The 14,419-nt window shown below is 32.4% G+C and overlaps 1 protein-coding gene across 6 annotated transcripts in view; it reads left to right on the top strand.

Moving 5' to 3' along the window:
- The window catches only part of GRIK2 (glutamate ionotropic receptor kainate type subunit 2), a 725,919-nt gene that overhangs the window by 550,304 nt on the left and 161,196 nt on the right, over positions 1–14,419 (top strand). For all 6 annotated transcript variants that reach the window (XM_061131531.1, XM_061131528.1, XM_061131529.1 and 3 more), the window contains one exon: positions 11,263–11,486. In XM_061131531.1, the coding sequence (XP_060987514.1) occupies positions 11,263–11,486 (224 nt within the window). The remainder of the gene's footprint in view (positions 1–11,262; positions 11,487–14,419) is intronic.

Raw genomic sequence — 14,419 nt, 5'->3', positions numbered from 1 at the left:
GGAAAGATTGAAGGTGGGAGGAGAAGGGGATGACAGAGGATGAGATGGTTGGATGGCATCACCGACTCAATGCACATGAGTTTGAGTAACCCCTGGCGATGGACAGGGAAGCCTGGCTTGCTGCAGTCCATGGGGCCCAAAATAGTCAGACGCAACTGAATGACTGAACTGAACTGAACTATCTTTCTTCTGTTGGAAGATATACAGAAGATCTTATTATCATTTATTCTCTGTAATTTTTAAGTGAGTCTAACAATGTACTGAAGAATGAATCATTTTAAAGATCACTTTAAAAAAATTAAAGATCACTTTATTTTTAACCTCCTCAGCATAGCTATTGTGGTTAATCCTGTGATGGAGAATAACTAGTTAGGAGCTTTAAGATGGCTTATAATGCCTCTCCCTCTTCCTTTTTGAGTTCATCCCACTTCCTTTAATACTGCTACTGATGGAACATTTATGTATCAGTCCCATTTCAACTCCAGGTTTGCAATATTAATGTAAATTCTGGTAATGAATATCATTTTGTATTAACCCATTAGAGTAACAGTGGGGAAAGTCAGTAAGATTATAGTACAGTTGCACCATATACATAGTTTAACTGAAGTACTTACTATATCTTTCCAGTTGTTTCTATGTTAACCTTTCCTGTGTAGCTGTCACCTGAGAAGTGAGATTGTCATAAACACCTTTGTGTCCTAAACTTTGCCCAGGCCTGGTGCGTAGTCAGATTTTGATAATCCTTTGTGAAGGAATGTTTTTGCAAGAAATAGTCTGAATAAATTAATTCTAAATTTATTCTAAACTAAGTAGTGTCCATTTTTAGCATAACCTGCTCATAACTGGAAAATTTAATAACATTGATTATTTACAACTCTTATAATTTATCTATTATTTTAAAATAGATCCTGGAAATTCAGTGTGCTTAATCAATTGTCCATTGAAGAATGGTTTACTAGAGCAGAATTACAAGTTCACAGTTCCATTAAGACGGTTTCTTGTAGTTTATAGTCATCCATTCTAGTGCTAGTAGTTTTCCTCGGTCCACCAGTGCTGTTCCCGGAGCATTTAAACTGGGGTATGAAAGCAGGTTTAGCTGAAGATATGTAGGTGAAATAATGGCTTAAATCAATAAAAATGAATTGTATGAATGTTTTATAGGCTTAAGAACTAACCTGAGATTTTAAATACCATGTTGACATGTTTCTAGTTTCTGGTTTGAAACTTGCATATAAGTTTGTGTCAAAGCTGCGATTCAACATCTCTCACTTCTCAAGTACTTGTTGGATGAATATAGAATAACATTTTGGATAATATTTTAGGATTTTTTTCCTTGTGTTTTTTTTACTGTATGTTTAAATATAGCCATAGGAATTGTAGAAAGTAATAGAATATCATTACTACTTAAGTGATTGTCTTTTGCAGAATAAAATATTTTAACTCAAATTATAATTTTAAAAGACATTAATTATTTTAAAATCAGGAAATCTGTAATACCAAAAATCCAGAAAGAAAATGTCAGAGACACCATCATGCAGTGCTTTGCTTATGTATATAATAGGTATACTAAATTCCACTTTGAAATATTAATATGCATGTTTCCAATTGTTTTTATTAGAAATTTAGTTTTCTTGAAATTATCAATGTGAAAAAAAAACTTCAATTTCTGTGAACCTATATTTTTTTTCCTGAGGGAGCTTAGTAAAGCTTAATTAATCCATAAATACATAAATTTCATGGAAATATTGCAGTGAGAAAAGAGGTACAATTTTAGTATAGGAATATTAATTTCTAAACCATTCAGTTGAGAGCTTACAATGAAATCAGATTCTGGATGGGAATGAAAGGAAAATACAATTTTAAAAAAATTAACCACCTATCTCTCACCACCAAAACAAAAATCATTGTTTTGGAGTCATGGCTCTTCTAAAGAATCATCAGTTGAGAAGTTCATTTTTCATTCTGTCATTAGTGGCAAGATTGGTAGATTTAGTCAATATCATTTGAAATTATCTGCAGGCTTACTTAAGCACTAATAACGTGACAGCTGCTGAAGCAGCAGCTGAATCTACTACTGTTAGTGTCTGACTTTTGACTTTGCAGGGGTTTTTTTGGCTGCTCCATACAGCGTGAGCCCCTAGTTCCCAGCCAGGGATTGAACCCATGCCCTCTGCAGTGGAGGTGCAGTGTCCTAGCCACCGCATAACCAGAATTCTCTGAATTCTCTCTCTTTTGTCCTTAGCCAGGTCTTCATGTGTGAAATAATCCTTATTTTAAAAACTCATTTGACTACTTTACTTTCCATTGTGGACCTTGTGGTTGCTACTTTGGTGAAAAGCAACTGTAAGGGATATTTTTCAAATATAAGCTTTTTTGAGAATCTAAAAATTGGACACTAGGTTGTATACAGTATGTTATATATACAATTGATGGAAGTCTAAACTTTGATGTGAAATTTATGTATACATCTCTCTTTCATGCGGCCAGAAATAGAGACCTAAATATATCAGGTCTGAAGGAAAAGGAAGCAGGTGTCTTCCGTAAATATTTTTATCTTTATTACTGTGTGGTCTTTATGACAACAATGATACAAAACCAATCTAGAAGAATTCTTTAGGAGAAAAATCAGTCAGAAGATGAACCTCAAGAATATTATCTACTGTAAAGAAGTCTGGGGAGTTCTGGAGGTAGAGTTAGCAATAGTGATAGTGTTATCCATTTACTCATTCATTTTAAATGTTAATCAATTAATTTATTATTTATAATAAATAAATTATTATTTATTATAAATAATTATTTATTATTATTTATAATAACTTTATTATAAATAAATTAAACATAATTAATTTGTTAATTAATGACTACTTTGTGTCAGACACTGTACTTAGGTACTGGAAATACAGAATTGTACACAATAAAAGAAACTCCTTATTCTAAAGGAACGTCTATTCTATTGAAATAGGTTGACAATGAGTGACATAATTTCAGGTTATGGTAAGTTTTATGAAGAAAATGAAAACATGGTTAGTACATAAATGTGATTGAATGAATGGTCAGGAAAGATCCCTTTGAGTGACTGACATCAGAACAGACACATAATGAAAGAAGAGAATAAGCTATGTGGAAGTGTGAGGGACAAGATGTCCAGGCAGAAGGAATAGCAAGTAGAAAGATCTTGAACAGAAATGTGTGCACAGGTTTTTAAATTAACATGGGGACCAACATTGTTGGAACAAGAGTAATCCAACTAAGACCAGCAGGTGATTGGAACTGATATTGAAGAGGTAGCCAGTGTGATGTAGGCTGAGCTTAGATCTTATTCTCTGTGTGTTGGAAGTCAGTAGAAGATTCTGAGCAAGAAATGATAATTTGGTTTGTACATTTAAAAGACCAGAAAGGTCTTTCTGGTAGCAGGAGAAGAAACGGGAGAATGAGTGAGTGTGCATGTGTCTGAAACTCACCATTTGCCCCCAACATGTGTCTTGCTGAACAGGAATTTAAGTATTTCACTCCTGAATGCAGTGTGCATGTATTTTTTTTTCCCCTCCTCCATGTTTTCTAAACCTACACTTAAAAGGATTCATCAAATCATCTTTTTTAGATGGCTCAGGATTGTGTTTCTTTTGCTTACTCTGTGCTCTTGGCTTCTATAGTATTTCTATATTTATGTAACAATAGTGTTGCACTGTAATCTATTGTATAGAGGTATATGTACGAAAATTTTGATCAGTTTTTTTTTTTAAGAAATGTATTCTGTTTGCAAAGCCACAATAAAGTTGCATCTTATAGACTATAGGCAATAAAGCTAACAATAAACCTTATTTAACACAAACCATATTCATATTCTCTGTTCATTTGATCTTGAGAAAAAGTTGAGCATATCCAGTAGTTTCAGGGATCTCATTTTAACTTAAAAGGTTCTGATATATTTAATTTATAAATTTCAGACAGATATAATACAGTTTTGGGAAAATATAAGAAATGCTTTGTTAATGTGTGTATTCCTATGTAAAACACATGGCTTCTCCTGTGTATATTTTTCAAAATTAAAGAAATGCACATTTGAAGAAAAAAAAGAAAAAGACGAGAAAGGTCTTTTAAATGAAAGAAATAGAAGATGACATAAACAGAGGGAGAGGTATTCCATATTCATGGGTAGGAAAAATCAATATTGTGAAAATGATTACATTACCAAATGCAGTCTACAGATTCAGTGTGATCCCTATCAAATTACAAATGGCATTTTTCACAGAGCTAGAAGAAGAAAATTCACAATTCATATGGAAACACCAAGATGCTGAATAGCCAAAGCAGTCTTGAGAAAAAAGAATGGGGCTGGGGGAATCAACCTTCCTGACTTCAGATTATACTACAAAGCTACGGTCATCAAGACAGTATGGTCCTGGCACAAAAACAGAAATACAGACCAATGGAACAAGATAGAAAGCTCAGAAATAAACCCACGCACCTATGGGTACCTTATTTTTGACAAAGGAGGCAAGAATATAAAATGTTGCAAAGACAGCCTCTTCAATAAGTGGTGCTGGGAAAACTGGACAGCTATGTGTCAAAAAATGAAATTAGAATACTTTCTAACACCATACACAAAGAAAAACTCAAAATGGATTAAAGACCTAAATGTAAGACCAGAAACTGTAAAACTCTTAGAGGAAAACATAGGCAGAACACTCGATGACATAAATCAAAGCAAGATCTTCTATGACCCACCTCCTAGAGTAATGGAAATAAAAACAAAAGTAAAGAGGTGGGACCTAATTAAACATAAAAGTTTTTGCACAGCAAAGAGAACCATAAGTAGGTGAAAAGACAACCCTCAGAATAGGAGAAAATAATAGCAAATGAAACAACTGACAAAGGATTAATTTCCAAAATGTATAAGCAGCTCATACAACCCAATGCCAGAAAAACAAACAACCCAATCAAAAAGTGGGAAAAGACCTAAACAGACATTCTCCAAAGAAGACATACAGGTGGCTAGCAAACACATGAAAAGATGCTCAACATCGCTCATTATTAGAGAAATGCAAATCAAAACCACAATGAGATATCACCTCACACTGGTCAGAGTGGCTATCAAAAAGTCTACAAACAATAAATGCTGGAGAGGGTGTGGAGAAAAGGGAAAGCTCTTGCACTGGTGGTGGAAATGTAAATTGATACAGCCACTATGGAAGACGGTATGGAGATTCCTTAAAAAACTAGGAATAAAGCCACCATATGACCCAGCAATCCTACTCCTAGGCATATACCATGAGGAAACCAAAACTGAAAAAGACACATGTATCCCATTGTTCATTGCAGCACTATCTACAGTAGCTAGAACATGGAAGCAACCTAGATGTCCATCAACAGATGAATGGATAAAGAAGCTGTGGTACATTTACACAATGGGATATGACTCAGCCATATAGAGGAACACATTTGAGTCAGTTCTGATGAGGTGGATGGGCCTAGAACTTATTATACAGAGTGAAGTGAGTCAGAAAGAGAAAGATAAATATCAAATTCTAACATACATATATACAGACTCTAGAAGAATGGTACTGAAGAACTTATTTACAGGGCAGCAGTGGAGAGACAGACATGGAGAATAGACTTATGGACATGGGGAGAGGGTGAGATTTGTATGGAAAGAATAACTTGGAAACTTCCATTACCATGTGTAAAATAGATCGCCAACGGGAATTTGCTGTCTGGCTCAGGAAACTCAAACAGGAGCTCTATATCAACCTAGAGGGTGGGATGGGGAGGGAGATGGGAGGGGGGTTCAAAAGGGAGGGGACATAGGTACACCTACGGCTGATTCATGTTGATGTTTGACAGAAAACAACAAAGTTCTGTAAAGCAGTTATCCTTCAAAAAAAAGAAAGAAAGAAACAGCTGAAAAAGAAAAATCTAAAAACCTTTCTGGTTTTCAGATGAAGAACAGATACTAATTGCACAAGACCGAAAGCAGGTACGCAAGATTCCGACTGGGAGGATTCTCTACCATATTTACAAAAAATGAACTGTGTTTCTCTGAAAGTACACACAGAGGCAAAGCATTTGTTCACACTTATACATTGTGAAGAATTTGGGAAAGTGTGCCACTGCTGATAAGTGGCATTTAATTTAATACACATCATTTTTTAACTAGCTTAAATGTCTTAACTAAATCAGTTAAAACTTTCCAGTTTATTCAGTGCACTTACTACTTTAGTTGTTTTACCCCTTTACTAAGCATTTCAGAAAACTATGGAAAAGAAGCTGTTTAGAACTGGTTTTCTATTGTTAAATTGCAAGAACTTTCAGAAATATGCATAAGATGTTTCACTGATCAGGTCACAAATAACATTGTTATATTCCTTGATTCTTGGACTTCATAATAAAGGTTTTGTTAACATGATCAAATTTTGGGTCATTATGGCATTCATGAAGATATACTTTATTATCTAATTTTTGTATTATGGAATTAGAACTTACACCAATAAATTCTACCATTCTTCTTTGATCTTTAATGAGACATTAATCAAAGGACTGCTATTAGCTATATAACTCCACAAAAAGAATTAGTCTGTTCTCCCTAGACGGTTAGTTCACTAGGAATTATATTAATGTACAAATAAATCTCATTTCTAGTACAAGATCAGAAAAAAGTTTAATTTTAAAATTCTCAGTGATTTCCTTTTAATTTTCTTTTAACATTTTAGTAACTTAAATTGAAACTTTGTTCAGCAAACATTTGCTAAGCTATTCCTTGGTGTCAGATTTGTCCATTACCCTAGAGATGTTACATTGATTATGATCAAGGGCTAAATAAGACAGTTTGGAGGAGTTTCACATAGAATGATGGTAAATTAATCCTTATTAAATTAATAAAATAGTGCTGCCTAGACATCTTTGTGAAATTTCCAGGGAGAGCTACTTTACCATTCTCTCAGTTCAGTGCTATGTGCTTTGATTGAAGAGAATGCCTGCAGGCTTCAAAGTGCTTACATTCTGATAATACAATTGCAACAATGTGTGCATTCAGAACTCTCATATTAGGTGACTTACCTGTGAAAAACTCAGAAATAACACAACGAAATATCGTTTCATGTTAAATTGCATGGTTAAGTTTATAAGTGCTTAAACATTTGCTTAGGAGAAATTAATGTGTACGGAATGTTCAGGGATGCCTACATTGGAGGAAAGGAATCAGAGATGTGTCTTATAGAATTTGTATAGTGGAGAAGTGGGGAGATCATTTGGGGCAGGGGAATATAGGAACTGTAGCAGAAGAATTAGTCATGATGTATTTGGATGATTGTACAGAAAATGGTGGGAAATTAATATGGTTAAATCATCTTTGGGATCAAACTGTTTAAACTCTCACAGTTCTGGATTTTTCATCCATGGAAAGGAAATCACACTACAAATTTGGTTTATCTGTTGTGAGAATTGATGCAACTATTATGGGCAAAGAATGCAATATAGTGTTGACCCAGGATGAATCCCTTTGATGCTAGTTACTGCTAACATATTCCTTTTTCCTGCTATTATCACCCTCCTAATTCAGACCTTTGTCATCTCAGGTTCTTTCTTCAAGCTGTAATGCAAGTATAATTGTTTGGAAAGGTCTTCTGTGACCCAATCTGATGGTAGACGTGAACTCTCCCTTTCCTTTGTACTATTCATGTGACACATAACAATTTACTTATTTATATTTCTTTTGATGAAATCATTTTTAAAAATCAGTTTTGACTGCTGGCTCTTCCTAATCCAGGAATACTTTATTCTTTAAAATAAAGTCAATTACTAAATCAATTTTCATTAAATTATATTAACCTCTATCTATAGAGATGGAAAGTTCTGGGGTGATTCTATTTTACCATCAAGGTCTTTTCTCCAAATGCTCAATCTTTAATAACATGATGTTTGATGAGAAAATACCACAGCTCTCATTATAAACATCTTCAATATAATAACATCTTGATTAGATTCCAAAATTATTATATTATTAATGGGTTTCTAATGAGGTTAGAGCTTATTAACAGATAATGCTATAATGTATAAGTAAGTGGTCATCTTTACTGCTGCAAGAAAGTTCTGAGGTCTCATTTTTAAAATGAATTTTTAAAATATCTTTGGTGTGCATCAGATATGGCTTATTTTTGACAAGTGATGTTCAGTAAATTTTGTGTTTTATTTTTAATAGTTAACAACCTAGTTTTAATTAATCAACATATAACATGAATTCTACTAACTGAGGATATGGTTTAAAAATTCTCTTATTTAAAAATACTTAATAGGCATTTTAAGATCTGTTTTAGGTTTATTATAAAATTGTGCAGAAAGTAGAGATTCTATATATCTTCTTCTATCTTACCCCTTTCCCTACAATTGCTCTTATTATCAGACACCATATTATTATTAGACACCATGAGTGTAGTACATTTGTTACAAGTGATGAACTTTTACTGATATTTTTTCACTAAGGTTCATTCTTCTTTGTATCTTCCATTTGATGGATTTCCTTTAGTTTTATGGACTTTGATAAATGCGTAGTGTCGTGCGTCCATCATTACAGTGTCAAACAGGATAGCATCACTGCCCTGAAACTGTTCTGTGCTCTACCTATTTCATTACTCTCTCATCTCTGGATGTCTGGGTACTCACTGATCTCTTTAGTGCATTTATACTTTTGTCTCTTCCAGAATGTTATATATATGGAATTATACAGTATGTTGTCTTTTCAGACTGGCCTCTTTCACATAGCAATTTGTGCTTAAGGTCTTCTATGTCTTTTTGTGGCTTGATAGCACATTTCTTGAGGGCTTCCCAGGTGGCCCAGTGGTAAAGAATCCACCTGCCCATGCAAGAGATGCAAGAGTTGCAGGTTGGATCACTGGATTGAGAAGATCCTCCAAATAGGAAAAGGAAATCCACTACAATATTAATGCCTGAAAAATTCCATAGATAGAAGAATCTGGTGGGCTATAGTTCATGCGTGCATGGGGTCACAAAGAGTCGACTGAATGACTAACACACAGCACATTTCTTTATGTTGCTGGATAATATTCTATTCTACACATGTACCACTCTGTGTTTTTTTTAATTGGTTAAAAGTATCTGTATCTTTTGTTTCAAATGATTGATTTATTTTATAACTGAAAGCATACTACATATATTTGTGGGTTTTTTTCCTTTAATAATTGGAATATAACTTTTTTTAGGCAATGCTGAATAAATTTTGAAATTTGATATATGCTTTGTCAATCATATTAATATAAACCCATGGAACAGCATCTTTGGAATAATGTAGTAAATTTGTCTTAATATATGTTACTTGAATTGTTTCTTAACTTTTGTTAATATTTTATGAATTAAAAAGTATTTTATGAGTTTAAAGCATATTCACTCACATTTTAGATGTGACAAAATTTTGCTTTCTGTGCGCCTAGGTGGAGGGCAGTTTATGAAGTTAAGTGACACGTGATAAAACTGTGCTGAATTCAATCACCAAATTAGGAATAAACCACCACTCTATGTTGTCCGTTTCTTAGTACCATATATATATATATATATATATAAATCTTGTAATTATCACTTTCCTTCCCTAACTTGTTTATTTTTTCACATGATCTTTACTTCCTTTTCTTCTGTCTTGGAGGAAGTGCTATCTCTTTTGTGGAAAATATATTTGTTTGAACTCTGCACCTGACCCTCTAAATTCTGAGACTATAATCTATCAATCCCCACCCTTGCTTCTATGCATTATTGTTCCCTTTCCGGTTCTACAGACTCTGTCATGAATGAATGAATAATGTCTCCACGGTTCCATTTCCAGTTTCTGAGATGCACGTCTTGGTTGGTTCTAGTATAGATTCCAAAAGCTTAGGTTTATGCCCTTGGTTCCACTGCTAAATTCGCACTGTGACAATGAGCAAGTTTTTAACATCTGTGGTTTCACTTTCCGTGTCTGAAACTGGGACTAATAGTAGGATTGTGTAATAATTAAGTGTAACAATTCAAGGAGCCTTCTTAGCACAATGCCTGTTGCATAGCAAATATTGCAAGGATATTATTAGTGTTAAATTGATATTCCTTGACTCATGAATGTGAAATATGATTGTACTCTTCCCAGGACCCTGAAGATCTGTTTTTCCTTTCTGGTTGTTAGGAAATGTCTGTCTTTCTCCACTGCAACTATCGAAGATATTCTATCCAAGCACCTCCCGTGCCCCCCTCCAACACACAAATGCACACAAACGCACACTCAGAATAATATTGTCAACAAACTTAGCCTCTTAGAGAAATTTCTTCCTTAAGTCCTCCAACAATCCCTGAGAGAAGGGAAGAGTAGAGGGCCAATTTCATTTTGCTGTACACCTTTCTGTAGCTTTTTCAGATGAGCATTTCTATATATTCTCTGAAAGCTCCATGTATTTATAAACGTAAAAGAAATGTAGAAATATAGGTTCCCATCATAGGTTGAAATAAATGTTTGTTATTTCAAAATATTATAATTATTTTTTGAAATACATTAGAGCTTAAGTTCATCCCTGACAGATGGTTATAACATAGTGAGTGAAAAGCATTAGCAATTTAACATATTTAAGCTACCGTGGAAAATTAGCAACTTTGTGAAAATTGAAAAACTAATTTCCTAATGTGATTTAGGCAAGGCTGCAAGGATTTTCATTAAATAATATAAAACAAATTAGAGAGATAGGAACAAAACTCAGAGGCAGTAAACACAATCATATTAAAAGAGGATTTTCACAATGTTAACTGTTTAAAGACTAAAACATTTTAACCGTACTCTATAGTTTTAAAACCAGTAAAAGAAATGTTTCCTGATTATCAGTTACATAATTTGAGGTCATTATTATTATTATTTACAATTTGACCATAGTATTTAGAAAATCACAATTTATATTGTTTATAAAGTTCAAATTAAAAGTATTGTGAGCTAGTTTAATAGCATGATAATTCAAGTACTAAATGTATGATAGTTTTTCCAGTTTTTTCATCCTATACAGTTTTTTCTTTCTATATGTGCTTGCCATAACTGTGGATTTGCTAATCTAGAAAATTACAAAAATGAGTAGCAGAGTAAATCAAATACTTCACTTCAGAGTAAAGAATGCTTTAAATGTTAACGTGACTGTTTTGAGACAATTCCGAAGTGTAAAGTCTTTGTTTTATTGAACATGATTGCTACTTTCTTGTGACTTAAGAGCATTTTTTTTTTCTCCTTTTTTATGTTTCTCTCTACAGAAAGCTGACCTTGCAGTTGCTCCACTGGCTATTACCTACGTTCGAGAGAAGGTCATCGACTTTTCCAAGCCCTTTATGACACTTGGAATAAGTATTTTGTACCGCAAGCCCAATGGTACAAACCCAGGCGTCTTCTCCTTCCTGAATCCTCTCTCCCCTGATATCTGGATGTATATTCTGCTGGCTTACTTGGGTGTCAGTTGTGTGCTCTTTGTCATAGCCAGGTAACATGCTCACTTTTGTGATTTTTTTGGCAATTGTTACCTCTTTTTTCTAACTAATAATTGTCAAAAGTCACAATCAATTTTTCTTTTCTTTTCCTTTATTTCCCATGGAGTGCTGTAGAATAATGAACTTTTAAGTCATATAGCTTATTAAAATGTACTGTGATGCCTTTTTGGGCAGAAAGCATGCTGGTTATGTCAGTAAGCTATAGCTGTGTTAGAGATTACTCTTTTTAATCAGAAACTAAAAGCAGTTCCGATCACTATGATATAAAAATTATTTCCTCATTTTGAAAATTTATCTTGGACCAGACAGCAAAACAATATGTTTTACTAATTTAAATTAATGAAATACTTATAAGAAAAACCAAAGTAGTAAAATTTAAAAGGAGTTTTTTTTTTTTAAAAAAAAGATGCTGATTAAAAATAAGCTTTTTAAGTATAAAAACCTATCATGATTTTCTATGTAAAATGTGTATTTTTTTTCACATAATAAACATATCACCACAAAAAATTGCATTATATTTGTTGACTTGTAGGGTATATTTCAATCACAGGATCAGGAACTCAAATGCCTAAGTGAAAAATACATATGTTTATATCTTATAATGACTTTTAAAGTCTATGATATACCTCACTATATATGGTTTTTGCTACTCTCTTGTCCCTCTGGAAGTGAATATTTGTGGTCATTTTTTATTTCTGTTTACCTCACTATCAAATTTTCAATAGATAGATTATTTTGATATGGTTTAGTTTTTTTTTTGTCTTGATTAAGGAGATTAAAACTATCCCTGGACTCAGAGCTCCATTGTTACTCAAATGACTTTCAGAGTCAATGCTTGGTGTAGTCTTTGAATATTTATATTCTATCAGATATCAAAAAGAGAACTCTAAATCCAAGATGAATTATAATTTTTCACATTGATGATAATACTTAAAAAGTACAAATATAAATATTTTTGTTTTAATCCAAATTTAAGTATTATATATGTGGGTTATTTTTTTTCAATTACTTTATGTGGGAGTTTTCCGATCAATTATCACTAAGAATATTTGTCCTTCCTTGAACATTTTTAATGAAGTCATATACTTTTTCCTAGCAGTGAAAAATACTTAGTTTATTCAGTTAAGAAAAGAATAAAATTTTTATCATATATTTTTATAATACACATTTCTGAAATGTGTGTGTATATATTTCTGAAATATGTGTATATATTTACACATAAATGTTATATAGACTTATAATTGTCCACCTTATAGTTTCAGTATCAATACACGAGTCCTTCAGAAAATTATTAGTTGTATTTGACTGAAAATGTATTAGAATCATATATTCATATTGCATATGTAGTTACATGGTAGATTGAATTAAAATTTTTATTTGAATTTTAGAGTGTTTTGCCCCCAAAATGAGAATTTGGAGTATGAAACTCATAAATTTTTAGCTCCAGTTTTTTCCATATCTTGTGTAAATAAAACCCAACCTCATGATTGAGATTCTTTGAACCAATTGCATCTTTTTTTTTTATAGTGTCCAACACAAGCCATCCTGGTTTATATGTTCAGAGACTTGAGTTCATGGATTATAGCTTAAATAATTCAATGAGTAAAGAACTCTGCAACCCACCCACAGAACAAACAGAAAAAAACAAAGATTCTGAAGTATAGCAAGTTCTTTTTTGATGTCTGCAGGTACACCTGTTCCCTCTTAATCATATTAACAAAATTCTCAGGAAGGATATAAACAAAGCCTAGAGGAAAATGTCCTGAGACAGTTATGAGGCAATTGTGTGGGCATCAGTCAAGCTAAATTAAGTTCTAATATCAGTTTCCAGGGGATCTTAAGCAGAGACTATTGAATTACTTTAAAATCAACTTAGAAATTTTAGATATTCCTAACACTCTGTGCCTAAATCTTCTAAAATTAGCTTCAAAAGCAAATACGGAGACATCTGAATATAATTCCAGCTTAAAAGTGTGTTAGCAAATAGAATCATGTGATATTGATTTGCACTTAACTTCTAAAATTTTCTATAGCTCTTACTTTGATAAACATGAAATCATATAATATCTGTAGAATTATGATAACCTATACAAATTTTAAACAATAGAAATACATCCATGTCCTTCTATCTAAAAACATACCATTAACTGGTATGCCATTTTTTAGTGTCTTTGACTTTTAGAATATTACTGTTGAATTTTGTCAGTGATTAAATGAATGGATTTGAAAATGATTCTATTTCAGCACATTATTCAATAATGAGATAACAGTTTCATATAGTTTGAAAAATTAAGTTTAATATCTTCATTTATGGGTAAATTAACAAATATTCTATTAAAAATAGTATAGGGTATCCTCTATTAAGTAATAAATATATTTGATGTTCTTGGAAAAGTATACATAGTGAAAATCAATTCTTTACTTATTATCTCAGAATATTTCCTTCAATTCTCAACATTATTATCTCATATAAATATTGTCAATTAAAAAAAAACTAAAACTCAAATGAAAAGAAAATTTCATGAATAGATTAAGTTTAAATTCTAAACTGAACCTCCAAAACCAAATCATTTTGGATAACTAAAATCCACTCTGACATTGTATTGAACTCCTGCTACTGTGAAAGAAGTTCATGATGTACAAATAACAGCAAAATGTCTGAATTTCAATTGCAAAGAATTTAATTAGCTTTTGAATGGCATTATAATCATTTGTTATCAATTCAAAATAAGCGTAGCATTTTTATTTTATCTATGAATAAGCATTATATCTTATGCCGCACAGAGATCACTGATGAAGTTGACATCATTACTGATGTCAGAATTAAAATCAAGTTTTCTTTATGCATATTCTTTGTCCTTATCCTCATAAGATAACAGAGAAAGACAAATTACATTTAAAAATTCTCAGATATCATTTTATTTCC

Source organism: Dama dama, chromosome 28, assembly GCF_033118175.1.
Source record: "Dama dama isolate Ldn47 chromosome 28, ASM3311817v1, whole genome shotgun sequence".
NCBI classification, from domain to species: Eukaryota; Metazoa; Chordata; class Mammalia; order Artiodactyla; family Cervidae; genus Dama; species Dama dama.
The sequence above is the reverse complement of the archived record's forward strand: the minus strand, read 5'-3'. Positions and strand labels throughout refer to the sequence as shown.